General features: G+C 33.0%; 5 protein-coding genes across 5 annotated transcripts; 4 read left to right on the top strand and 1 right to left on the bottom strand.

Moving 5' to 3' along the window:
- Nucleotides 1-695: 695 nt before the first annotated feature.
- On the top strand, nt 696-2,387 carry P175DRAFT_0488868 (CFEM domain-containing protein; the record flags this gene model as incomplete). Its single annotated transcript, XM_040895703.1, has 8 exons — nt 696-800; nt 870-999; nt 1,059-1,240; nt 1,295-1,331; nt 1,381-1,452; nt 1,541-1,883; nt 1,952-2,019; nt 2,071-2,387. 8 exons carry the CDS (start codon nt 696-698, stop codon nt 2,385-2,387), a joined length of 1,254 nt encoding a protein of 417 aa, XP_040755055.1.
- A 934-nt stretch (nt 2,388-3,321) lies between these two features.
- Nucleotides 3,322-4,308, top strand: P175DRAFT_0428298 (alpha/beta hydrolase; the record flags this gene model as incomplete). The annotated part of the gene is made up of 1 exon (XM_040893297.1): nt 3,322-4,308. One exon carries the CDS (start codon nt 3,322-3,324, stop codon nt 4,306-4,308), a length of 987 nt encoding a protein of 328 aa, XP_040755054.1.
- A 15,370-nt stretch (nt 4,309-19,678) lies between these two features.
- On the top strand, nt 19,679-21,115 carry P175DRAFT_0496823 (uncharacterized protein). The gene is made up of 5 exons (XM_040896148.1): nt 19,679-20,047; nt 20,120-20,230; nt 20,290-20,675; nt 20,738-20,802; nt 20,860-21,115. Exons 1-5 carry the CDS (start codon nt 19,901-19,903, stop codon nt 21,060-21,062), a joined length of 912 nt encoding a protein of 303 aa, XP_040755053.1. The 5' UTR covers nt 19,679-19,900; the 3' UTR covers nt 21,063-21,115.
- P175DRAFT_0552976 (putative alpha-glucosidase) lies at nt 21,108-24,166 on the bottom strand. The gene is made up of 3 exons (XM_040900456.1): nt 22,434-24,166; nt 22,333-22,363; nt 21,108-22,271 (listed from the first exon to the last, which is right to left on the bottom strand). Exons 1-3 carry the CDS (start codon nt 24,024-24,026, stop codon nt 21,349-21,351), a joined length of 2,547 nt encoding a protein of 848 aa, XP_040755052.1. The 5' UTR covers nt 24,027-24,166; the 3' UTR covers nt 21,108-21,348.
- Nucleotides 24,167-24,430: 264 nt separating this feature from the next.
- On the top strand, nt 24,431-27,026 carry P175DRAFT_0496821 (putative MFS transporter). The gene is made up of 12 exons (XM_040896147.1): nt 24,431-25,217; nt 25,284-25,381; nt 25,444-25,506; nt 25,558-25,610; nt 25,668-25,739; nt 25,791-25,904; nt 25,955-26,222; nt 26,272-26,293; nt 26,342-26,439; nt 26,491-26,555; nt 26,608-26,643; nt 26,698-27,026. Exons 1-12 carry the CDS (start codon nt 24,686-24,688, stop codon nt 26,909-26,911), a joined length of 1,635 nt encoding a protein of 544 aa, XP_040755051.1. The 5' UTR covers nt 24,431-24,685; the 3' UTR covers nt 26,912-27,026.
- The last annotated feature ends 131 nt before the right edge of the window (nt 27,027-27,157 follow it).

The raw sequence follows: 27,157 nt of genomic DNA, 5'->3' as shown, positions 1-27,157 counted from the left end.
GTGATGCAATTATTGTCTCCTGCTGTAGAGGTCTTCTACGTTTAATATGGGTTGAACGGTCTACACAGTATCTTCTTGGTATTTCAGAATCAGTTCGCCCTTGCCAGGGGAAACGGTTAATACCTTACTGATGCAACAGCGGGGGAGCCCTGTCTTTGTTCCGGAATTGCTTTTTTACTGGCATTGGTAAAAATGAGCAATCCATTTAATCCCCTTCTCCGTGTAGGGGTGGCCAACGCCAATGCTAGGGCTTGGGACGGATCGTTGTTTCGAGCTGAGAGGTTCTCTTAAGTGGCTTGAGTTTTATGTATTGACGGGTAACCTGCCTGCATGGTCAAATCACTCCGCCGGTTGTAACCTTTCCGAGATCTTGCTCTGCTCAACGGCCTGGACTCTGCTTCGAACTAGCTGTCGCCGAGTATGCTTACTGGGATTGGTGTTCCAGTCCAGACGATCATGGGGGCAGAACCCCAGACCTTCCCTCGGCTTCGAGACTGGAGAACTGGGAGTCCCTTGCAAGTCTCAAATCTGGAACTCTAGTCTCCAGTCTCCTTATCTGCTGAGGCTAACCCGCATTCCTAACCGCTCTATATACTTGCATCTGTCATTCTTAATTTAAAGGGGGCCTCGAACTAGAAAAGGCATTTCCCCCTCCCGCATGGAAGGGTCCATGATAATTTCATTCAACGTCCAGGATGAGGAAACCCATCCTTTTCTGGGCAGTCGTGTTGTTGTCCGGACTCGCATGTGCGACTGACATTGAAACATGCGAGATTATTCCAAGTTTACCGCAATGCGCAGTATGTTGTCCCTAAAGGGTTACGAGACACTCGAGTGGTCAACGACCCTGTGTTGATGATGGAACCCAGGAAAGCTGCGTGTCAGATATCATCAGCTTGAAAGATAATTGCACGAGCGCAATCTTGGACGCTTGCACAAGCGATTATCATGACATGACTTCGTGCTATATGAACGGCTGCGGCCTGGTTGAATATCTCTGTAAGACTCGGTTACACTTGGGACCCGAGGTGAAGCACTAATAACCCTTGATCATGCAGATGTAATGAATATTACAAACACCGTTTGCAACGTTCCCCCTCGCAGTCGTCAGTCCACTCAGATCATTGTTGGCTCTATCTTTATTCCCCTCACTTCCATCGCCATCGTCCTCCGGCTTATGGGTCGATCACCATTCTCAGAAGCATTTGGAACTGACGACTTCCTGGCGCTGATCGCGTTCGTAAGTCGTGTCAATCGGTTAGGCTTGTCCCCGAATGGCTCTGACAATTTATAGGGTTCGTCCATGGGCGACACAGCCGTGATGCTCATAGGTAAGGATTGTGCGCCAGAAGCCTCATCCTTTCTCTAAATTATATCTAGGCGCCAAAAATGGCTGGGGCGTTGATATGTGGGCTCTGAGTCAGTCTGAGATTATTCAACTCATGAAGGCTAGTATATGATTCCGGACGATTCATGCTTCGGCCCAATCTAACCTTGAATTAGTTTTTCTATATTGGCATTATGCTTTTTTATCTGTCAGCCGTTGCTACTAAACTAGCCATATTGTTCTTTTATCTCCGGATTTTCACCACGGAATGGTTCAAACGACAGGCTTATGCAATGATTGCCTTGTGCGCCGCGTATGGCCTGGCGGTGATGTTCCAAAGTGCTTTCGACTGCAGTCCACCTTCTTATTACTGGAACAGGTTCGGTGAAACGGCAAAAGGAACCTGCGTAAGCTACGTGGCCTACAGAGCCATGCCTCCTATTAATGTTGGTTTCGATGTTATGGTGCTACTGCTTCCATTACCATCGATTTTGCGACTGAACCTCCCTTGCGTGAAGAAGTTCCGAGTCACTGCGATGTTTTGTGTGGGAATCTTGTAAGGAGTCCACTCTCCCAACTTCTTCCCTACTTGGTGCCAGCGACGTTCAATCTAACATACGTTAGTATTATTATTGCCGGCGTTCTTCGCCTAACCCACCTCTATGGCTCTATCACTACATATAATGTAACCTGTATGCCCCCCGTCTCCCTATATAGTTACGCCCACTGACAAAATTCCACAGACAACGGCGGGGAGCTTTCCTACTACGGTGTTATCGAGGCTGATGTTGGTGTTATTTGTACCTGCATGCCGCCGATTGCTGTTCTGCTCAAGAGACTCTTTCCAAGATGGTCCGGTTCTTCAGTAGATCGTGGATATCAACCATTCCAGGGGAGCAGTACACCAAAAAATCAAACCCTTCGGTCGAGCCTGACGAATAGCTACATGGGGTCCCCGACAAAACCTCAATCCGGAAGTGAAGACGATATCCGTCTCATCCATGTGTCCACAGAAGATCCTCACTTACAGAAGCCAGATAAATGCTTCAGCTATAGCTAGGCTCCTCTATTCGGAGGAGCGATATGTTGAACGTATATATGGAATTCTTGGACAATTTCTATAGAAACATAGAATTAATTTAGGATACACCATTGCCATTATTTGAGACTAAAGCCGGATACCACGGGCATTGAGATTTCATGTCCCTAGCAATGAATCTTCACGCGTTTAACATGAATAGTGAGAAGGCACATAAACTGATTTGACAATTTTTATGCTCAGGCCACTCCAAATGCGGAGGCTATCCTACAACTAGAATAACTATTAAGATCGTCGGGGTACTCACAGAATGTATGTACAGTAATCCATGAGTGATGATGACTGGGATTATTTCCTTGGGTCTTAAAATGGCTCAAGGAAGTATACTCCAGTTGTTAGGGTTGGTGGTTAATTCGGTTTATTTTTACAAACCAAGCTGCACAGGCAGGAATTCATATCAAGTCACTCGTCCCTGGTTACATTTTGAGCAGTCCCGTTTGAATCCTGTGCTGACTGGGATGCGGACTAGCGGATAGTTCAAGATGTGCCTTCATCCCCAGCCTGTTTATTTACAACATGCTCTCATTCGCTGCTAATCAATAAGTTAGCAAGTAAATCCATATCTCACGTCATCAATGGAAAGCACAATCGCATCTCTAGATCCTGGTGTGGTACGGAGTACTCCGTACCTAGCTCTCTAGAAAGAGACTTTTGCCTGACCCTAAGAATAACTATTATATTATATCAATTACCTAGAAAAGACCAGGGTCAATGGTATATTTTACAGAGTACCGGGATCCCCTCGTGTTGCTCCGGAAAACAATATATAATAATACACTGGATACTTTTCCGAAACTCAGGAAGACATTCTTCAACTTTTCAAGCCGCAAAAGGGTATTCCTCTTTAATCCTGATGCTTTTACGTGCGCTCTCGCTACTTGCTCTGGCACCATGGATGGGCCTTCCCCCTGCCGCTGAAGCAAGCGCAAATTCTGGAAGCATCCAACGATTAACCCCTCTTAAAAATGCCGTGACTGCTCGCCCAAGTGCTTTGAGTGTGGAGTATTTCGAGGATGGTCCCATTACTGGTGAAACAGTCATTATGGTGCACGGATTTCCATATTCCATCGATGCCTTTGCCCCTGTCGTCCCTATCTTTGTCAAGCAAGGGTACCGGGTTATTGTCCCATACCTCCGAGGATTTGGTGGAACAAGGTTTCTTCAGCCCAATACCCCTCGCAGCGCGGAACAGGCGGCTCTGGGGTATGATATTATTGCGTTGATGGACGCCCTGCATATCGACAAAGCCATCTGTGCCGGATACGATTGGGGTACGGTGTCGGTGAATGTAGCTGCTGCTTTATGGCCAGAGCGATGCAGCCGTATGGTTGCTGCCAACAGCTATCTAATCCAGAACCGTTCCACCGCATGGGTTCCTGGTGATCCCAATTCCGAGGCCACGAAATGGTACTATTACCTATTCCTGACCCCTCGAGGCGCTGCTGGATTGGCCCAACGCCCCAAAGAGTGGACGCAGACTCTCTGGCGCAAGAATTCTATCGGGTGGAATTTCAGCGAGGAGTATCTGGATCTGACGACAACTGCCCTTTATAACCCCGACTTTGTTGATATTGCGGTTGACTTTTACCGCAATCGACTCCTATACGCACCAGGGGATCCGGCCTTCATCGACCTTGCCCACACTCTGGATAGCCAGCCACCCATTCAGGTACCTGCAGTGACTCTGGATCCTAAAAATAGTGTGGTTTTGACTCCAACCAACGGGTCGTCTACTGCGAAATTCTTCACCGGACCCAGGTGTCACTACGAGCTTCCGGGCATTGGCGAGAATATTCCCTATCAAGCACCGGAGATTTTTGCGCATGCAATCATGCAAGTTTCTCGGTTAACTGATTCATATACTGGTTGTACTGGTGTTTGATGCATCAGAGGCAGAACATATGGTTATATAATTCAATGATAGCAAACTCGTAATATCATTGCTCGGTACAGGCAGAGGTTTTTGCCCTATACATTGTAATGGCCATCGTTGTTCCTTTGAGCTGAAGCTGTTAGTCCGGCACGACAGACTGGATTCACGGTCTTAGCGTCGACTGATATCAATCTCGGTCTTCTGCCGCTTGACGAAGCTGGGGACGACTCTTCTCGAGGAGTTGGAGTGGAAGAATTGAAACCCGGTTATTTGAGGGCGTCCTTCCAAGTCTTCGTGACTTCGTTTCAATATATGTTGGAGTGCTGCACTCAGTGAATGCAACCAGCACCACCATAAAGCAGCATCACCATAAAGAAGAAGATAGCAACACGTGACTACTCTATGTATTTAAGGCTACCATTTCCTTCTAGATCTCTATACTTCCTCCAAGCATCTCTCCTTCTCTCTATTTCCTAGTTAGACCCAATTAAATTTATTTTAGTTAACTTTCTACTATTATAGTTTAACAACCTCTTATCAGGTTATGAGCCCTCCTTAAGGTTCTATTTTATACTTTATAAACCTCCAAAAACTCTTATTATACCCCTGTATTAGAGATCTGCTCCCTAATTAGATAGAGATCCTGGCAGAAATATTACCTATTACTATTATATTATATTACCTGGGTAATAGTATGTAGAAAATTTCTATAATTTAATTAAAATAGTAACTAAACCTACCCCTAGTAGATATCCTAATATTCTAGACTTACTATACCTACCTTTAATAGCTACTACCTTATTTACTAATAGCTGAAATTAAGCAATAAAACTAAAGAATAGTATATTTAACTTAAGCCTAATAATAGTATTAAAAAATAATTTAAAATTTAAAATTTAGATTTTATTTATATAAATAGAGCTAAAGCTTTATAAGATAGATAAGTTTCTTAAAAGTAATATTCCTAGACTATAACTTAATAATCTTAAGTATAAATTATAAGAACTTCTTTTATAAATAATAACTAGTTAAATATTATATTTAATAAGTAAGAAACTAGTAGAGAAACTACTAATAAATATTATTTTATATATTTTTATAGATAATTTTATATAGAAATTATAAAGAATAGTTATTAATAGTAATTAAAAATATATATATTAAATATAGAGAGAAGTTATTAAAATTAAGTATAAAAATTATATAATTATTAATAAATTTATATTAGACTTTATTTAGAAAATAAATACTTTTAATAAATTAAAAATAATTATTATATTTTATTAAATAATTACTATAATACTTTAGAAACTTAAAAAAATAATATAAATTTTATAAATTTAATCTTAAATAATCTAGATAATAATCTTATTAAAATAATTATATAGAAATATTTTTATACTATATATAATATAATAAAGAACAAGATTTAAAAGAATCTATTATCTAATATTATATCTAATATTATAATACTAGCTATAAATATACTAAATTCTTAACTAATAATAAATAATAAAAGAAGGTAATAATAATAATAAAAATATATATTATTATAGAATATAATAATTACTAGCTATATTAACTATTAATTAAAGTAATTTAAGAAACTTAGAATACTATACTTATTTTATAAGAAGAAAAAATATAATACTAAAGACTATCTATATTTAGTAATTAATAAGTAGAAAAAAAGATAAAGACTAATTTTAATACTGTCACGGGGAGCAGGCAGGCAGTAGGTGTAGCTAACAGCAGGGTGTATATTCAGGCTATCTGCGTACAGGTACAACAGGTAGGGGTCAGGTCAGGACAAGGACATAGCTCGAAGAGCTATAACAGGATTAGGGGTAATATGGCTTAAATACAGGAGTAGAGGTGGATAGTTAGGGCAGAATCTAACCAGATAGGTACATGGCTACACCGTGACAGTATCCCCTCTCTTAGGCTGAGCTCCAGCGAAGCATTCCTAGGGTCCAGGCTTTCCAGGGTAGCGGCGATGATATGCTGGTGCATTTGTCTGCTCTTGGATTTGTACAGGGCGTTGGTCAGGTAAGGGGCAGTCCTTTACATAGTGTGCCCTGTTTCCATAGCAGAAGCATTCCTTGCGCTTATATTGTCCTCCCCTGGGGGAGTATGGTGCGCGGCGGGCATGGGATAGGTCTATAGCATCTGAATCTCTTCTGGGCGCGGGGGGTGTGACTGGGCAACTAGATGGGACAGAACTAGGGAGATTCCTTGGTGCTACCAGGCTAGGATAGTGGGAACTAGATATCAGGCGAGAACAGGATACTTATAGCTAGTGTTAGTAGTAGTAGTTTTCTAGTAACTAGAGATAGTTAGTATATTCTTAAAAGTCTTAGAATAGGATAGGGTTATAAAGTAATATATTTTAGAGTTTAACTAAAATATTTTAGGTTAAGAAAGATATTAGAAAATTATTAAGTATTTCTTCTTCTAGAGCAAGGTAATAGAACTCTATAAAGTAAGTATTAAAGTCTAAGTTTCTCTATTTCTAACTATAAAGGTAGTTCTAAGTATTTTAAACTTAATTAGGGTCTTTAAATACTATTTCTAGATAGTTAAGTAGGTTAGGATAATCTAAGAACTAGAGAATATTAAGTCTTATTTTAGGCAGGATTAGTTTATAAGCCTTTCTAGTCAGATATCTTATTATATAGGTTAGTCAGGCTTTAGTAGCTAGGAAATAATCTAGATTAGTATTTATTTTACTATAGATCTATTATATAAAGTAATAAAGATTAGAATAAGTACTATTAAACTCTTATAGGTTAGGGAGTTTCTTACTAAGATAGGTACTAGAGGAAGGACTAGTAGAAATAGGTATAAATACTCTTATTATATTAGCTACTATAGCTTTAGTAAGGAGAGCATGTTTAGTAGGGGTAGGAGTAGTAGTAAGAGTAAGTATAATAAAAGTAGTAATAACCTATAATATAGTAAATATATGCTTAGACTTAATTAACTTTTATTAGATTACTTTTAATTCTTTTTTCTAGTATAGTACTACTCCCTTCTTTTTAGCTAGCTCTAGGCTAGCTTTATTAGCTTAATTTTAGAGGGCATGAATCTCCTTTTTCAGGGAATTAGTATATTTATTATAGGACCTAAGATAAATAATCTAGGTAGCAGGATTATTAGTAATACAGTTGGTGATCACCTGATGCCTGGTCCCACCTGACGCCCGATTTCACTACCACCAGTAATATTGAATATGAAGCAATTCAACTATATATAATTATTATTATCGCGTGATCTTTTAGTAGATAAATATAGTTATTATTAGGACTCTATATATAGTTTTTAATTAGTCTGAAAGTACTATAGGAGCTAGATCTCACGGCCTTAATAATTTACTATTAAAGGGGCCTCTAGGACTTCTATAAGTATTATTAGCCTGGTTTTTATAGATTTTTACTAGTATAAAGCTTTAAAGACCTTCTTTAGAGATTTCTTTACCTGTTAGAAGTTATTTTAAAGCTAGTAATCTATCTTCTTTACTAAATAAATATCCTCCTTTTATTATTTTTTTTACTCTACCTCTAGTAACTATAATTCTTATTAAAATACTTGATTTCTTTTTTACTCTTTAAGCAAGTATTATTTCTTCTCTTTAATAAGCTATTAATAGACCTTCTCTTACTCCTTTAATATCTTAGTAAGTTATATAGCTTTATTTTTTTATATTTAAAGATTATAAGCCTGCTAAATCTTTTAAGAAGAGTAAAAAATTATACTATTATTTTTAGGAGTTATAAGCTTAAACTATAAGGATTTTTTATATTAATACTTTTTTTTCTTATTTTAGAGGGCTAATTCAAGACCTTAGTAATATAATTTTAGGATAATATTCTCTATAAAAAGGTAATATATTATTAAGCTTAATTTCTTAGTATTTTTATTATATATATTAGTAATAATTTAATTTAAAAGCTTCTTAATTTTCTACTAGTTCTCTACCTATAAGATAGAGTATAAGGAATTACTTAAGAAGGGCCTAGAATTATTCTATTTATTAAATTAAACTAGAATTATTTCTAGATTTAGTAGCTATATTCCTATAGTTTACTATAAAGAAAGGATATTTTTTATTAATAAGACTTGTTTCTAGGCTAGCTAGAAAAGGTAAAAGAAGTCCTATTTAGTAATATAATTAAGGCCTATTAATTTATATAGAAAGTCCTTAAGATTCTTACTATAAGTAATAGAGAGAGGGCTAAAGATCCTAATATTAAATAATTATAGTAAATAAGTTAAATAAGATAGATATATTATTAATAAAATCTTATTAATATTATAGTAATTAATAAATTTTATAATAAGGTAAGATCTATAATTATTAAGGATAAGAAGCCTTTATTGCCTGCGTGCCTTGTCCTTAGTCTTGTGGTTAAATATATTAGTTAACTAGGTATATTCTAGCTTATTATTAGTTTAATTACTTGTAGAAGAAATAAAAAAGCAAGAATAAAGTTTAGGATTAAAGTCTTAAAATTAGGAATCTTATATATTACTAGTAAAAGCCTAGTAAATAAGACTTAGTAAAAGAGAGGTTCTATTAGTATAAATATAAGTAATTAAAGTTATCTATTTATAATTTCTATCTTATAAGTATTACTTAAGCCTTCCTTTAGTTATATATTTCTACTTTAAGAAGATCCTAAGATCTTTAACTAGTATTTTAATAAAAAATCCTTTTTTATCTATATTATAGATATCCTCTAGCTATAATTTATATTATTATATTTTCTAGCTTAATAACTTAAAATATAGAGTATATTTATATATAGAATTAGCTTATTTTCACGCAGTATTAATAACTATTATATAGGTTAAGATAAGATTATCTTAGTAATACTTTATAAAGTACCTAGGCTAGTATTTTCTAGGCTTCTTACTAGTAATTTCCTTTATAAAATTCTAAAGTATCTCATGGGATATAAAGAGGCCTTACTTAATAAGCTTATTAATATAGTTTATTAGTTCTTTTTTATATTAATTAGTAAGAACTTACTATTACTTATATTAGTGGTTTTTAGGGTGTTATACTCTATAGTAGTATCTTAATAATATTATCTAATTAATACTAAACTCTTTTGTAATCTTAGTATAATTAATTAAATTACTAATCTTTAACAAGTTGATTGCTTCTATCATGGCTTTAATTAAACCTATATTAGTTGAGATATAAGTTGTTGAAAATTATTAAAAAAATAGTTAGTAAGGGGAAATCGGGCGTCAGGTGGGACCGGGCGTCAGGTGATCACTGACTGTATAGCTTATAAACTCCTTAACTAAATCTATAATTAGGGGTAGTTCAGGTTATTTTGACATGCTAGTAGTAGCCACACCTGGGGTAGGAGCTATATAATGTCATGGGGAGCAGGCAGGCAGTAGGTATAGCTAATAGCAGGGTATATATTCAGGCTATCTACATATAGGTATAACAGGTAGGGGTCAGGTCAGGACAAGGATGTAGCTTGAAGAGCTATAATAGGATTAGGGGCAACATGGCTTAAATATAGGAGTAGAGGCGGACAGTTAGGGCAGAATCTAACCAGATAGATACACAGCTATGCCATGACAAATACTTTAATATTTTAAGCTATATAAGTTAAAAAATAAGAATAATTTAACTTAAAATTAAGCTATTACCCTAACTATATAAGCTAATACTATTCTAGATACTAATAATTTTATACTATCTAGAGTTAATATACTAATAATTTTAATATTAATTATTTTTAAGAATAAGTAATTATATAACTCTAGAGTAGGCTATATAATATATAATAATTATAATTTTTTTAATAACCTAATTAAAGATCTAAATAACTTTAAGAATTATAATTTTATTATTTCTAATAATAAAATAGTATATTCCTAAGATTATAGAAAAGTAATAATTTAATTTAAATTAGATAATAATACTTTAATATTATACTAAATAGAATATTTTTAGAATCTAAATATATTATATAATCTAATACTAGTAAAAAGAATAAAAATAGAATTAGGAATCTATTTTAACTTAAAAAATTAATATATTCATAAGATAGTAATAAATAAGGTAATTAGATATACTATCTTAGATAATAATATCCTATTTTTAGTTCTAAATAAAGTAGTAATCATACCTACCATACTAATAGACTTATTATATTAATAATTAGATTATCTATCCATTAAATAATTAAAGTATAACAAGGCAATACTTTATAATAAAAGTAATAACTTACCTACTAATAACTTGCCTACTAATTAGAATACTAAACTATACTGCAAAGTATGCTAATTATTAAAATTAAAGAAAAAGATATCCTAAAAACCATAACTATATATAATAAAACTATTACAATTTATATATATAAATCTCTAAGAAATTAAACTAATTAGAAGAGATAGTATTAGGTATATCCTACTAATTCTAGATAATTATTCTAGATACCTTTTTATATAATATTTAAAGGTAAAAAGTAAATTTTTAAAGATATTAAAGGAAATATATAATAATTAGCTAAATATAACTAGTATCTATATTAGAAGGGTTAGATTTAACTCTACTCCTAAATTTAATAAGTATACTAGATAGAGTAAGGATTTTAGTACTATATATAAACTAATACTACTACAAACCCCTAAGAAAAACAGTACTATTAAATAATTTAGTAGCTATATAATCCAGACTACCTATATAATATATATATAAGTAAAAATAGAGCTAACTATATAGCTATATAGTATAGATATAGCAGTCCATATTTTAAATAGGTTAGTTAGAGAAGATAATAATAAAGAAAAGCTATTTATATAATTTTTTTATAAAGGATTAAATATTCTAATTAAAGATATTAATTTATAATATATTTATATATAAAGATATAAGATATTTATAAATATCCTATATAAAAATAAAGTTAAAAGTATGAAAATATTACCTAGAATAAAAATTAGTTAACTAGTTAGATATAATAGAGATTATATCTATAAGATATAATATCTAGATATAGGGAAGATAATTTAGTTAAGGAATATAATATTTAATAAAAGTAATATTAATAAAATAAATAGAATATAACTATAACTTCCTAATAAATTAAAACTAAATAATAATAGTCTATCTAGAGTAACTATATCTATTAATACTAAAAAAGAAAGAATAATCTATAATAATATATCTTAAAATAATATTATTTCCTAAACCTTATTATTAATAAATAATAATAAGATTATTATAGGAAGAATTCAAATATTAATACCTAATCTAGCCCTACCTAAACCAAGCCTACCCAATCTAGAGGCAGGTATCAAACTCATCATACCTGAGCAGCCACCTGCCTCTAGGGCTGCCCCTAGGGCTATCTTCAAAACTACCAAGCTCATTATACCAGAGCAGATACTAGCCTCTAGAGCTATTTCTAAAACTATTACTAAGTAAAATAATCAAGCAATTAGCAAGGATATAGAAGAGATAGTAAGACCTAGTATAGAGAAATAATCTAGATAGGATAGATATAAAGGAATAATTAACTATTTTATTATAGATAATCTATATACTAGTTAACTTATTTTTAAAAGAATATTAATATTATAACTAATATAAAGGCTTCTAGAATTATTTATCTAATATAGAGAGATCTTACTAGTTTTAAAATCTTCTAAAGATAACTATACTCTAATAACTCTAGATATACTAAAAAGAAAATATTTAAAGACTAGAAAGTAAGTTAAATTTAATATTAGAAATATAAAAATAGTTAACCTAGTAAAGGTATAAAATCCTACTAGTAATAATACTAGTAATAATATTACTACTCTATAAAGATCTTCAAGATTTATAAAAAGTTAATACTAAAGTATTTACTTTAAAGATAAGTAGGTAAAGTAATTATAAGAAGAGAAGGTAAAATAGGAATAATAATCTTAATTCTAGTTTATATTACCTTTAAAAATACTTCTAGAAATATCTTATCTACCAGGATCTTATTTAAAGCTAGAAGAATTATCTAATATAATTATTATAATATTACTAGATACTATATTACTAGATCCTAATAATTTTATACTAGAAATCAAGCCTATAAAGACTTATAAAGTTAGAATTCTATAGACCTATACCTAAGTAATAAAGTTATTATAAAAGGATTACTAGATATAAGTAATATAAAGTTAAATTAGTAAGTTTAAAGCTATTTAAATTTATAAATTTATATTATTATTAAAAAATATAAAGATCTTACTCGGAAAATAAATATATAATTTAAAATTAAATATAAATAATAATATATTATAATTCTATATAAAATAGGTTATATATAAAAACTTCTAAAAATTAGATATAAATTTTAATTAAGTCTACTCTCTAATAATAGTAGATACTTTAGTAAAGCTATTTTTAAGTATAGTTACTTATTTTAATTTAAAATAAGTATAATTTAATATAGTAACTACCTATCTTAATATAATAATTAAGAATTAAAAGATTTATATATATTAATTAATTAATTTTAATAAGTAAGATAATATAGTATATTTACTACTCTAAGCCTTATATAAATTATAATAATTAGTATTTCTTTAATATAAAGAATTTTATAATATTCTAGTAAAAATTAATATAAAGGTAATTAATAAAGACCTATACTTCTATTATAATCTAGACTAGTAATTAATACTTATTATTTATATTAATAATATAATAGTTGCTAGCCCTAATAAAATAAATATTTAATAATTTATAGATAAGCTAGAAAAATATTTTAAGTTAAAGTAACTAGATAAACCTATATAATTCTTAGAATATAATATTTATAGACTACTTAATAATCTAATATTAATATCCTAATATATATATATCCAAAAAATACTCTATAAATAGAATTTTTATAATCTTTAGCTATATAATATATTAATAACTCTAGGATAGAAATTAACTAAAAAGATACTAGATACTAGTAATATTATTCTAGATACTATATATGCCTCTATAGGTAAAGATAATATTACTTACTACTAGGAGCTAACTAGATCTTTAAATTAGATTACTATTTAAACCTAACTAGATATTTAATATATAATAATATAATTACTATAAAAAAATTATAATTCTAGTAAGTTAAACTATAATATAATTAAATAAGTTTTCTAATATTTAAAAAAGATCTTAGATTATATAATAATCTTAGACTATTTAAATAATTTATTATATATATATATTAATACCTCTTATATAGATTATAAAGATAAGAAATTAATAAAAAATTTTATATTTTTTATATTTAAAGTACTAATTATATAAAGATTAGTAAAGTAATTACTAGTTATTTTAAATTTAATTATTACTAAATTTATTATATAAAATATAATAATAAAGCTAGTTATATAATTATAAAAGCTATATATAACTATTAAATTAAAAAAATCTATAAAAAATATTATATCTTTATATATTAATTCTATAAATATTATTACTTTAGTAAAGAAATTAAATTATATATCTATATTTTATTAAATAAATATTTACTACTTCTTTATTAAAGAGATAATTAAAAATAGTAAAATTTAACTATAAATAATTAATAAAGAGAATAATATTACTAATAGGCTAATTAAGATATTACTAACTATAAAATTTAATAAATTTATTAAGAAGTTAAGTTTTAGTAGATTAGAGATAAACTTTAAATAGCTTTATAAAATAAATATATTACTAAAAAGGGTATATTAGAGTACTATACTTAATAAATATAACTAGTACCACTATAAAGTAGTATTACCATAAAGAAGAAGATAGTGACACATGACTACTCTATGTATTTAAGGCCACTGTTTCCTTCTAGATCTCTATGCTTCCTCCAAGCATCTGTCAGGGGGCAGAGTCGGATTCAGATATTCATTGACTAGGAGCTAACCAGACAGAACAGCAGAACAGTAGGTGTCAGGTAATAGACAGGACATAGCTTAAAGAGCTATAATAGGATTAAGGATAACATGGCTTAAATATAGGAATAAGGGTGGATAGTCAAGGCAGAATCTAACTAGATAGGTACTATAGCTTCACACTATAATAGTACCCCCCTTCTTAGGGTCGAACTCTATTAAGACTAGGGAGGAATTAGCTAGGGTTTCTTAGGATAATAAAGATAATAATTATTTATTAGTTAGTAGGTATTCTCTAAATATTTAGCAGGCTCTTTAATTAGCTTATTATATCTAATCTATTTAATAATATATTATAGCTTAAATTTACTATAGTTTTAATAAACTTATTAAAAATTAAAAACTTCTTTAACTTTCTATTCTTTTAATCCTTCTACTTTAATAGGTAGTAGTAAATTAAAGTATTAATTAAATAGAGGGTTATTAATAATAGGGTAGAGTAAAAATATATTAAATATAAGATAAATTCTTATATTTTTAAGTAGTTTAAATTTATAAGTATATAGGCTAATAATCTTCTTAATATAATATAGCCTAAAGTTCTTTTAATCTAATTTTTTTTATAGGTAGAGTATTTAAATATTATAAGTATCTAGCTAGACTTCTTACTTTATAATATAGTAATATATAAATTATCTTTAATAATTAACTTATACTTTATAATAAACTTAAATAAATAAAATTTTAATATAAATAAACTTATAAATCTTATATATAATATTAATAAACTTCTTAATATTTTTCTTAATAAGATAGATAGTAAGGTAGCTTAATTTAAACCCTAATATTAGGTAAAATCTATAATTAGCTATAAATAATAATACTCTTATAAACTTAGAATAGATAGAGTTAATAGTAAACTTAGCTATTAATAGCTATTTAGACTAATTATCTTATAAATATAATATATATACTTATAAGTATTATTCTAAAATAGTATTAGTATATTTAATTTAATTATTAATCTTAGAATAATAAATAATAAATAATAAATTATAGATTTTTAAGCAGGATATTAAGTATTTTTAAAAAATAATAATAAATTAGACTTTATAATCTAATATAATTATTTTAGGGATATTATAGAGTTTTTAAATATACTTAAAGAATAGATTAGCTACCCCTTTAGTATTAATTATTCTAATATAAGGAAGGAAGTACTTTATCTTTATTAAATAATTAATTATAATTAGAATAGTATTATAACTATTACTTAATAATAAGTATATAATAAAGTCTATACTTATATCTTATTAGGTATATTTAAAAATTAATAAAGATCTTAATATTCCTTACTTTACTTTTTAAGAAGGAATAATTTAGTAATAGAAATAATAATTCTAGATTTATTAATTAATATACTTATAAATTCTAGGTTAGAAATATTTATATAATATTAATTTATATATTTTAATTTTTCTAAAATATTTAATAGCAGGATTTTTATAATAGAGTCTTAGTATTTTAGCTTTTATCTTATTATAATTAGGCATATAAAGTTAGTTTTAGTATCTTAAATATAGACTAATATATCTATAATTAGCTAGTATAATATTAAGATATCTTAATAGATTATTCTTTAAAATATTTAAAATAAACTAGAACTTCTTATCTTATAAATAAGCTTTATTAAATAGTAGTTATAATATTAGTAGTAGGGAGATTAATTTATTAATAATAAGTTATTTAGTAAAGTATACTTAATATTAGCTATTAGTATTTAGTTTTAGATTAGTAATAGTCTTAAGTAGCAGGTTTTTAGATTTTAGGATAGTCTAGCTCTAGTAAAGGAGTTATTTATTCTCCTCCTTAGATAGGTCCTCTAATCTTCTAGTTAGTATATTAGGCTTAGTATCTAACTTCCTGGGGTAGTAATATATTTAGAAGTTAAATTTTAATAGAAATTTAGACTAGCAGGCTTATTAATAATTTAATAGCTTAATTAATATAAAATATTTTAAATTCTAGTAATCTATAATAATCTTTATAGGTAATAAAGTTCTTTTTAATTTAAAGTACTATTTTTTAAAGTAGTAAATAATAATTAATAATTTTTTATTATAAATCTTATAATTATATTTTATTATAAAATATTTCTTAGAAAAAAATATAATAAGATATAATATATTTTTATTATTATATTATAATAGTACTCTAGTAAATATATAATTAAAAATATTAATTTCTAGAATTATATTTTTTAACTAGTTAAAAAGTTTTAGTATTAGGGTATTTATAAAAGTAGCTTTTAATTATTTAAATATTTTTTAGTAAGTAAGTATCTAATTAAAATTAATATTTTTTTTAATTAGATTAACTAATAATTTAATAATTTTTAAAAAATTATAAATAAATTAATAATAAAAGTTCCTAAAGCTAATAAAGACTTAAATATTAATTAGATAGGTTAATATTTCTTACTTAATAATTATTTTTACTTTATTAAAATTTATTTAAAAGCTATTTCTATCTATAATTAATTTTAGGAACTTTATCTCATGTATAAAGAATTTATATTTATTAAATTTAATATAAAGTCTTACTACTTATAAGTATTCTAATATTTATTAGATATAATAAGTATATTTAGTATAAGTTTAGTTATAAATTAGAATATTATCTAGATATATAATATAGAAGATATCTAAATAATTATATAGGACTTTATTAATAAATCTCTAGAATAATACTAGGGCTCTAGTAAGCCTAAATAATATTATTAAGGATTTAAACAGGCTTAATTAAATTTAAAAGGTAATAAGATATTCTTGTCCTTTCTTAATTTATAGATTATTAAAAATAGAAATAATATTAATTTTTAAGAAATATTTTATCTCTTTTAAATTATTTAGTATTTCTTTTATTAGTAATAGTAAATAATAATCTTTTATAATAATTATATTTAGAGCTTAATAATCTATATAGAATTATAGGCCTCCTTTAGGTTTTTTTATAAATAAGATAGGGAATATAGTAAAAAAGAAATTAGAGTAAATAAAATCTTTTTTTAAATTTTTTTTAATCTATTCCTTTAAAACTTTTAATTTATCTTAAGACATGCTATATAAACTCCTAAAAAATAGGATTTTTCTAGATAGTAGTTTAATCTTATAATTATTAAGTTAGTAGAATAGTAAGTACTTAGCCTTCTTTAATAAGAATATATTATAGAACTTAGTAAACTTAAGGAATAGTTATTCTTATAACTTAGATTTAATAATAATAATAGGGTTTAAAGTAGCTTTAATATTAATAATAATAATAGTAAATATCTAATATCTATAGCAGGTATATATAGTATAGGTAGTAATTAAGATTTTAATAATATCTTAATTTTTTAGAAATTTAGGGCAGGAATTAAGATATTAGGAAGAAGCTTTTAATAATATATTATATAATACTAAAATTTTTATAAACTTTAGAAATATATTATAGTATTTTCTATAATAAGGGCTTTTAAATAAAATAGTATAATTAATAAATTTAATCTAGGGATTATAGATCTTTAATTAAAGTAAGTTAAGAATAATAGGAAAGTATATAAGTTAAATTATAAGAAAAGTAGTATTTTTTTTAATATAATTATAAATTTTTTAAATTAAATAAATAAAATAAATAATATTACTAGACTTTACTAAAGTATTATTAAATCCTCTTAATAAGATAGGATTCTTTAATAGTAGTATCTTTAATTAATTATTTATAATTTAATTATAGTCTATAAAATATTTATTCTTAATTCTAAAGTTAATTATAATAAAGATTAGTAAAGTCTTATTAGGAGTCTCTAGATTAATAGATAAGATTATTAATTTAGATTAATAATTTTTCTTCTTTATTATTATTCTAGTTATTACAGCCTTTAATAGGTAAAGAGAGTATTAGGGATATCCCTAATTATAGCTTAGGTTAGAGATACTCTATTTTTTAATTTAGGGAATATAGAGTGTTTAGTAGGTAGGATTCTAGTTAATAGGGGGTATAGGTCTAGTTTAGTAGTAGATATAGAAATATAGCTAGTTAGTCTTTAGTTAGGGTATAAATAGCTACTTACTAGGTAGTTAGTACTACTATAGTAGTAATATAGATATTAGATTTAATAATTAAGGTAATAGATAATAAATAAGTCTATTAGATTTTTAGTAGGAGTAGTAATAATAATAGGATTAATAAAGATTATAGGAATTTAGGTAGCAGGAGTTAGCTTTAAAATAGATTAGGAAGACTAGGAATTCTTTATAAATAGGGATAGAATAGTACTTATATAATAATAGTAGTAATTTTCTAGATTTTATAAATAATTAATAAAGTTATAATATTATAATAAGGTCTTAAAGTATATTAATATTTTTTAAAGTTTTTAATTAATAGCCTATTCTAGAATTATAAATAAAATATCTTTATTTATATTTTCTTCTAATATAAGATATTAAAATTTAATAAAAAAAATACTAAATTTATAATAAATTTATTAAAGATAGAATAAATTAATATAAATATTAATTTTTAAATTTAGGTTTCTAAAAGCTTTTTCTAGAATTTCTAAAATCTTAATATAATTACTTAATTTATAGATTTTATTTTAAATATATAATAAGATTTAGGTATATAAGATTTTTTTAAAATAACTAGTTATATAAGCTATTTTACTATTTAGAATTAGAAAATAATTAAAATTTATAGTTATTTTCTAGTAGATTTAAGAAATAAAGTATCTTAGGTTACTTTATTAGCTATTAAATTTATTAGGATTAGAAAGTTATTTAGAGATTTAAGTAATAGAAATAAATATAATAAAAGTAATAATAATAATAAGAGAAATAGTAATATTAGTATCTCTTTTAAAAGGAGATAATAATTAAGAAAGTATATTATTTTAAATAAGTACTTTAAATAACTCTTATTAGATTTCTTTAACTTATATTTTCTAGTACTTAATTATATTATCTTTCTATTAAATATAGTTAAAAAGATTAGTAATAATAAAATATAGAATAAATAATTTATAAAGTTCTTTTATAATAGTAATAGAGAACTAGTATATCTTAATAATATATTATCTTAATTTATTAGGGGTATTATATAGGAGGGTTTCCATATCTTTAAGTAATATAGATAGTAAGGCAGGCATAATAATAGTAATTAACTCCTAGTAGAGAGGAGTTATATAATATTAGGGGGCAGAGTTAGATTTAGATATTTATTAATTAAGAGCTAACTAGATAGAATAGTAGAATAATAAGTGTCAGGTAATAGACAGGACATAGCTTGAAGAGCTATAACAAGATTAAGGATAACATGGCTTAAATACAGGAATAAGGGTGGACAGTCAAGGCAGAATCTAACTAGATAGGTACTACGGCTTCGCACTGTGACACATCTCTCCTTCTCTCTATTTCCTAGTTAGACCCAATTGAATTCATTTCGGTCAACTTTCTACCGTCATAGTTTGACGACCTCTCATCAATATATACTGGAGAAGGGAGTCGGTAAGCGGGAAATACCAAAGTCAAAATAAACCCCACGGCAAAGAAAGGTGAATTACGTCAAGCCGGGGGGCGTAACCAAAGAATGTGACGCATTTGAATCTTCTCTTCCCTCGGACCAATTTCCTCTCCAATGCCTGTACATAGACCTACTCAAAATGTCAAGCGGTAGAAGCAATGCCATTTTGATTTCTACGTCTGTGCTACTGGGTATTTCGCTGGTCACTGTTTGTCTCCGATGTTATGTACGTCTTAGAATCGTCAAGGCGTTTGGGTGGGATGACTCTTTAATGGTCACCGCGATGGTGGGTGATACCCAGACCATGCCGGCCTTTTCTTTTCTTTTCTTTTCTTTTTTTTTGACGAGCCTTATACAGATATTTAACATTGGATTCGCCATATGTGGAATCATCGGGACAACCTATGGCATTGGGAAGAAGGCAGAGTATTTTCAAAGTCGACCGGATGATTTTCAACTCGCCATGTTAGTGAGTGTCCAGCCGCGATTCCTTTCGCTTGTGAAGCTCGAGCTAATCCAAATCAATAGTACTGGTGGCTGGCCCAACTGTTTTACGTGGTTACATGCACGATGATGAGGATGTCGATTGCCGTCATGCTTCTTCGATTGGTCATCGATCGAGTGTTTTTTGGCATCCTTTACGGCGTGATGGCGCTGTCGACCATAGCAGGGCTCATTTTTTTCTTCTTTACCATATTTCAATGCACACCGGTTGCGTACTATTGGGGTCGATTAACGATGCAAGGCAAGTGTTTGAACACCAACACTTTGCTCGGAATCGCGTATTTTTATAGTGCGGCGGCCACAGCGTGTGATCTGACCATTGGAATTCTGCCTGCGGTGTTGATATGGAATCTGAGAATCAGCCATCGCGCAAAGCTTGGAATCGCAGTCATTCTTGGAATTGGTTGCATGTTGGTTCTCCTCCTTCCCTCCCAGCGGACTCTTCTCGTCTAACCAATGCTGCTATTTCTAGTGCAAGCGCTGGGGTGATTGTCCGAATCCCTTTTCTGCACCGCATAACGAGTCCAGATTTTCTATGTAAGTGGCCCCCCTCCTTTTACCTACATCATGGGTGCAAGTTTGACAGTAAACCAGCCTCAACCTTCCAGGCGACAATATGGTCCAACGCTGAAGCAAACTTAGGCATTACTGCCGGGAGTCTTGCCCCTATACGCCCACTTTTTCGCGACCTTACCTGCATGAGGGGCAAAGGTAACCTTACAAGAGCCGCGCGCATCTCGAGCGATAGGTATTCGAGTGCCCATAACAGCGAGAGTAATGAGTATGTAGCCTACTGATGCTGGGTGATATCAGACCTGTATTTACTCTAGGATTTCAATCCTAAAACTAGACATAATATAGGATCCATAATCCTAATCGAACGTGTAAAAACTCTTACAATACTCTGTACCGATTGACTGAGTGTCCCTTGTGCAGCTAACCCTTTCTTTCCACAGAGCATTCCATATGTATCCCTGTAATCATTGATTGGCAGGGCAACCCGAAGCTTGGAAGTAAGATGTAGTCGAACTTGTGTATTCTTCTTTTACACCCTAGCGAAGCATGCACTGTATCAAGAATACTCTAGTATGTCAAGGTATATACCTTGCGCCCGCGTGAATCGGTCCGGCTATATTCAACCGTTTTACCCATGTCCGAGACAACCCGTCTCTGGTCACCATTGTGCAGAACAATATCCAGATTTTTCCAAGCAGGAACAAATCCGCTCTCTTCATCCTTGGTGAAGCTTACCAGCACCCTGTCATCAGTGGAGCTATAGCTGATAGTGTAACGAGATACCTTAGGGTCAACGGAGATTCCGTCATCTTCCATCCAAGTCGTGGAGAATACATTGCCATGCGAACTGCCTTTGGGGGGGAAGATCTCAACTCCTCGATAGTCGTCTAGTTCTTCCACTGCTAGGGATGCTGCTGTTTCATCGCCGACAATTCTTGTCTGGACTGATTTTCCCACCGGAATAGCACCCCCAATTTTAGCCAGTATCGGAATACTCTGCTGCCACTCTGAAGCCACCTGCACCCATTGGCCAGAAGCGAAATACGCGTACGGAGCATTCATGTTGACGTATCCGTAATCAAAGGTGTCGTTCGACTTTCGCGGTAAATACATTCTCGCGACACTCACACCCGGTTCATAAACCCCTCCAACAAGGATTGTATCACCGAACCAGTACTGCTCTTCTCCTCTCTTTAGGGGTTTTGTCCACACCTCTGGATCAACCTCGTAGCCCCATCCTACCCAGCGCTGGGGAGGAGAGGCAAAGAAGTGACTTTCCAGGCCCAGGGAATAAATATAGGGGAGGATCTCGTAGCGGCGTTTAATCGTATCGCGAATCAGAGGAGTGATCTCAGGATACATCCAGGGCTCAATAACCTCGCCAACGGAGTTGTTTCCGGGTGATGTTTTGAAACAGTTGATGGCGAATCGCGGGGAATAGATACCTAATTGTACCCATCGAAGAAGGAGCTCAGGAGATGGTTGTGGTCCTGAAAAGAGGTTTTAGCTACCTGTTCTTCCAATATGAGTCTTCAGAAATCAATGGCATACCTTCAAATCCCCCAATATCGTGGCCCGTACACTAAAGCTTATGTTAGTTCCTCAGTCCTATGCGAGCAGTATTTTTTTTTTTTTTTATTTCATAGCCTCACCTGTAGGAGAGAGATCCCGGAATTCAGAGACAAGGCATTCGCGCCTTTCATACCTTCCCAGCTCGTCACGTTGTCGCCACTCCAGGTGCTGGTTGCGTAGCGCATAGTCCCAGCTGTCGCACTGCGAGTAAGGACAAACGGCCGGTGTTTGGGCTCCATATCTCTCAGCCCTTCATACGAGGCTTTACCCATGAGTTCGGTGTGCATAGCACGACCCCAGAGACCAACGGAATTATCCTTGGTCTGTTTTTTGGCCGCTTCGCTGACCGTCGGCTCATCAAGGATAACTCTCCAGTCATCGCTTGGGAGGGTATATTCATTGTTATCATTCCACATGCCGTCGATTCCAGCACGCTTTAGGCTTTGAACCCCGTCATACCACCACTTGAAGGCAACAGCTGAAGTAAAGTCGATGTGGCAGCCATCACCCCCTGTCCCGCCACCAGCACTCCAAAGTCGCATATAACCTGGCTTGCCAGACTCTAGATCTCGGAAGAATCCGTTTCCGTCCAGTAGGTTCTCAAAATCTGGGTGCGATGACAACAGGAAAGGTTTAATGTTAGATAACAGGCGAATGCCGCGGGAGTGATACTGGGCAATCCACTTCTCTGGGTTCGGGAATCGGTATCTGTTCCATGTAAAGACGTTGCGCACTTTCGGTTCAGTCTCTGCGATAGAGTAGCCCGAACTCATCTGGTGTGCAGAGCAAGGGATGTCATGTTCCCTGAGTTTATCGGCAAACTCCATAAGTGCCTGGTGAGCAGGGGGTTCATCCATCATGGTGTATTTGTAGCCACCGGAAATGTATCCATAAGCCCATCGGGGGACAAGGAGAGGAAACCCCACTAACGCCGCGTATGACTTCACAACATCCTTGAGAGTCTTTCCGACAATGAGGTACTGCTCAAGGCCTCCATAGTCCTGACGGTAAATCTTGAAATGTCCCCAGAGACCGTCCACTTCAGAGCCGACCGACCAGCTTCCCCTGCCGTGCGTGGTGGAAAAGATACCGATGCACCCGCTGGGGGTTGCCTTGACTAGAAGAGGGATGTGTTTATACAAGGGATCGGTGTTATAAACGTCGTACCCAAAGCTATCTGTGGCAGACAGCTGGAAATAACGGCCTGTCAGATCCATTGGGGCAGTCTTTTCTCCTAGTCCAACGTGAAACGCTGTACGGTCATGCTCCGAATAGTGTGCAACTCCCTCCCCGTCTGCCACATACGAGCGCAAAGGCAAATCCCGGTACAAAGGCTTATTATCGCCTTTCCATGACAGTGAGACCACTGGGGCATTCTCCCAGTCTACTACGGCATTGACATTGCCAATTTCAATGGATTTCTGGAAGGGGCCGCTGGTCGTAGATATCTGAATACCAGACAAGTCCGTCGCCGGCTTCTGCACACTTGGATAGGGAGGAAGAGGGCGGTCTTGCGAAGTGAAGGTCACCCGGAAAAGATTTTCCCGGATTGTTTCAAATGAAAAATCAAAAGATGGTTTGTTCGAGTCTGCAGAGTGAAGATGTACGGCAGAGCTAGACCCTTGGGATTGGATCTCTTGATATCCCTTTGGGCAGTACTCTTTCTGAGGCATGGTTCCGCGGACGATGTAGAATAGTAATGAGTTAAGACACGAATCATCTAGCGCACCGAGATGCCATTCTATGCGACACGACGCAGTATTTGAATTATTTCATTGCTGTCGGCTCGATTTCTTGCTCGAGTTTCCTTCCCCCCCCCCCCCCAGAGCTATCCATCATATCGGGTTTCGGGCGTCATCTCCGACATGATGCACGCTGGCTTGTCACCCGCAAAGTTCTCTATATCTAGATATTAATTAGGCCGTTATGGAAACCCTCGGGTTTCGCACCCGATGACCGACTCCGCAACTCCACCCCGCTTTTGCAAATGCTCTTCTTTCCCCACGGGTATAGTTCGGTTGAACTATGGCTCGGACGCTGCCCGACAAACTCCATACCCTGCTACTCGTTAGCCTAATCCAGACTATTTTAGCTCGTTGTGCGGATTCCCATCGGATTTGGCAGGCTTCGTCCGGTAGGAGACATGGCTTTTTCCCCACGGGGTGCCCCAGGGAACACTGTGAAGCAAGGGGATCTCCAGACATGGAAATTTGTCCAGTATATATGCTACAGGCTAGCACCTCCGGAGTCTATGCACACTACTATTTACTCTTAAGTCCTGTTGGCATTTCACCTTCTTCACATTCACCTTGTGACTTTGTCAGGACGAGGTATGTTGCCACCAGGATCCTCTGTTTCGAAGCAAAATGAGGAAGAACAGATCGAGTTCGCACCTGCAAGTATCCAGGATATACCACAAGAAGAGAGGCATCGGAATGACCAAGGGGCACGGAACAAGACACTGGATTTAATCGACGACATCGGCCGTTCGACGATTCTCACGCCAGAAAACAACAAACAAGTTCTCCGAAAGATTGATCTCAGACTATTGCCTATTCTCCTCTGCATTTACTTCTTACAGCAACTTGATAAATCAACCCTTTCCTACGGTTCCGTCTTTGGGCTGATCCAGGATGCCAACCTTAAAGGGCAAGAATACTCATGGCTAGGTTCGGCTATTTATCTTGTTCAGCTTGTTGCTCAACCATTTGTAGCCTACATCCTGGTAAAACTGCCTCTGGGCAAATTTTTGGCCTGTACAGTTTTTCTCTGGGGTATTGCCCTGGCGTGCATGACTCCAGCGAAGACATTCGGGGGATTATTGGTTTGTCGAATCTTCCTAGGTCTTTTTGAAGCAGGAATCCGTAGGTCTCTCTCTTTATTGAGTATGAATCGTGTTCTCCAACCCATATGCTAACGATAGGTACCAGCGCCGGCCTTCATTGCTATTACTCAAATGTGGTACCGTCGGATTGAGCAACCTGTTCGCCTCAGCTCATGGTATGCAATGAATGGCGTTGTAAACATGGTCAGTTGCCACCCACCGTGATTCTCTCTTTCCCACAAACTAGACTAACAGCAAACCTATAGTTTGGAAGCCTCCTCGCCTTTGGTCTCGGTCACATTCATTCGTCGATTTTTGCACCTTACCAGGTGCGGCCACCGTTCCATTTCGTTCTGATGCTGTAGCTGACTGTGGTTAAGATTATCTTTTTGTTTTTTGGACTGGTTACAGTCGTATTTGCGTTTGTCGTCCTGTTAGTTCATCCTTCGCCTCGCAAACATATGAAGCTCATCTAAATTTTAATGGGCAGGGTATTCATGCCGGACTCCCCTCTACAGTCAAAATTTCTGGAAGACGAGGACAAGCTTTTGGCAATTGAGAGGTAGGTATACCAGCCCACTGTTGTGATATCAGCACACTTATGCGATGAAAGACTCCGGATGAACCAGCAAGGCACCGAAACAAATGAATGGAAGTGGGGACACGTCAAGGAGGCACTCCTTGATATGAAATCATTCTTCTGGTTTGCGTTGATGTTTTCTATTTCGTAAGTAGGCTCTACCACGACCCATGGAGAATCCAACTTACCCAATGCAGGATTCCAAGTGGCGGGATTACAACCTTTGGGCCGTTAATCATCCAGTCTTTTGGGTTTGGCCAGCTGGAAACGATGCTTTTCAATATGCCATTTGGTGCCATTCAGCTTATAGCCACGCTAGGAGGGGCGTGGCTGGCAACGAAGACAAAGGCAAAGGGCGTCGTTATCGCATTACTCTGTCTCCCTGCCATCGCTGGATGTGTTATGTTACTACAAATACCTCATAATGCTTCTCACAAAGGACCATTACTCGCTGGATACTATATTGTAAGTTGCATACCTCAGTAAAGTTTTTCGAGTATGCTAACCGCAACAGATATCTGTTTACCCAGGAATAAGTGCGATTTTAGTCAACCCCCAGAGAAATCACGCTGACCTTAGCTTAGCACCGTTAATTTACTCATGGTCTGCAGCAAATACGGCCGGTGAGACTAAGAAGAAGGTCACTAATGGTATTTTACTCATTGGGCAATGTGCCGGTAACGTATGTAGCACCAGAATCCGGATCTCTGAGTAGACATTAATCCATGCACAGGTGGTTGGCCCGAACTTGTATACTACTGAAGAGGCACCCGAATATCGGCGTGGCCTACTCTCTAAGTAAGGAGAACCCCCATCGTTGGCTTTTACTTATATCTGACGTTAAGCGTAGTCTTGCAATGTTCTGCGTTCTAGTTTTGCTTTGCGCGTAAGCACTACTCTTCCCTTATATTCTTGGGGTTTTATGTCTAATTGTTGCTAGTTTGAATATGGGATATATCACATTGATCAATAAAAGGCAGGAGGCGAGGCGAGTGTCCATGGGTAAAAGTGCAAAGATAGTTGATCACTCTATGCATGCTATTGGTGCAATCCAGGTTGACAAGAACGAGGCTGTCCAAGGCGTCGAAGGCGAGGATAATACATTCAAGGACCTCACGGACTTGGAGAACGAAGACTTCGTCTATGTTTATTAAAACAACTTATACTAAGACGATATTTGTGTCGCCTCAGGGTAGCTGTTATTGCTCCGGTAAACCGAAAGTGAAATCATGCGAGTTTCACGAAGAGTACATAGTGGTTGCATCTTCCTGTCATCTTCGAAATAAACAACCCATTTTAAACCACACTGGACGAGTCTAGCCGCAATTACCACGTCTCTAAAAGAGCCACTCCCCATATCGGAGTATCTGCGAGCGACTCCACCAGGTTAATTATTCGAG

Source organism: Aspergillus ochraceoroseus (assembly GCF_002846915.1).
Source record: "Aspergillus ochraceoroseus IBT 24754 chromosome Unknown P175scaffold_1, whole genome shotgun sequence".
In the NCBI taxonomy this organism is placed as follows: domain Eukaryota; kingdom Fungi; phylum Ascomycota; class Eurotiomycetes; order Eurotiales; family Aspergillaceae; genus Aspergillus; species Aspergillus ochraceoroseus.
Note: the sequence above shows the minus strand (reverse complement) of the source record. Positions and strands in the feature narration are given on the sequence as shown.

Excerpts from the sequence above, each read along its gene's own strand:
- P175DRAFT_0496823 (XM_040896148.1), top strand. The coding sequence starts at position 19,901 with ATGTCAAGCGGTAGAAGCAATGCCATTTTGATTTCTACGTCTGTGCTA. Across the intron at positions 20,048-20,119 it reads CTTTAATGGTCACCGCGATG|ATATTTAACATTGGATTCGC; the intron begins GTGGGTGATACC and ends AGCCTTATACAG. Across the intron at positions 20,676-20,737 it reads ATTCTTGGAATTGGTTGCAT|TGCAAGCGCTGGGGTGATTG; the intron begins GTTGGTTCTCCT and ends TGCTATTTCTAG.
- P175DRAFT_0552976 (XM_040900456.1), bottom strand. The coding sequence starts at position 24,026 with ATGCCTCAGAAAGAGTACTGCCCAAAGGGATATCAAGAGATCCAATCC. Across the intron at positions 22,364-22,433 it reads CCGGGATCTCTCTCCTACAG|TGTACGGGCCACGATATTGG; the intron begins GTGAGGCTATGA and ends CATAAGCTTTAG. Across the intron at positions 22,272-22,332 it reads CGATATTGGGGGATTTGAAG|GACCACAACCATCTCCTGAG; the intron begins GTATGCCATTGA and ends ACCTCTTTTCAG.
- P175DRAFT_0496821 (XM_040896147.1), top strand. The coding sequence starts at position 24,686 with ATGTTGCCACCAGGATCCTCTGTTTCGAAGCAAAATGAGGAAGAACAG. Across the intron at positions 25,218-25,283 it reads TCTTTTTGAAGCAGGAATCC|CGCCGGCCTTCATTGCTATT; the intron begins GTAGGTCTCTCT and ends GATAGGTACCAG. Across the intron at positions 25,740-25,790 it reads AAGCTTTTGGCAATTGAGAG|ACTCCGGATGAACCAGCAAG; the intron begins GTAGGTATACCA and ends ATGCGATGAAAG.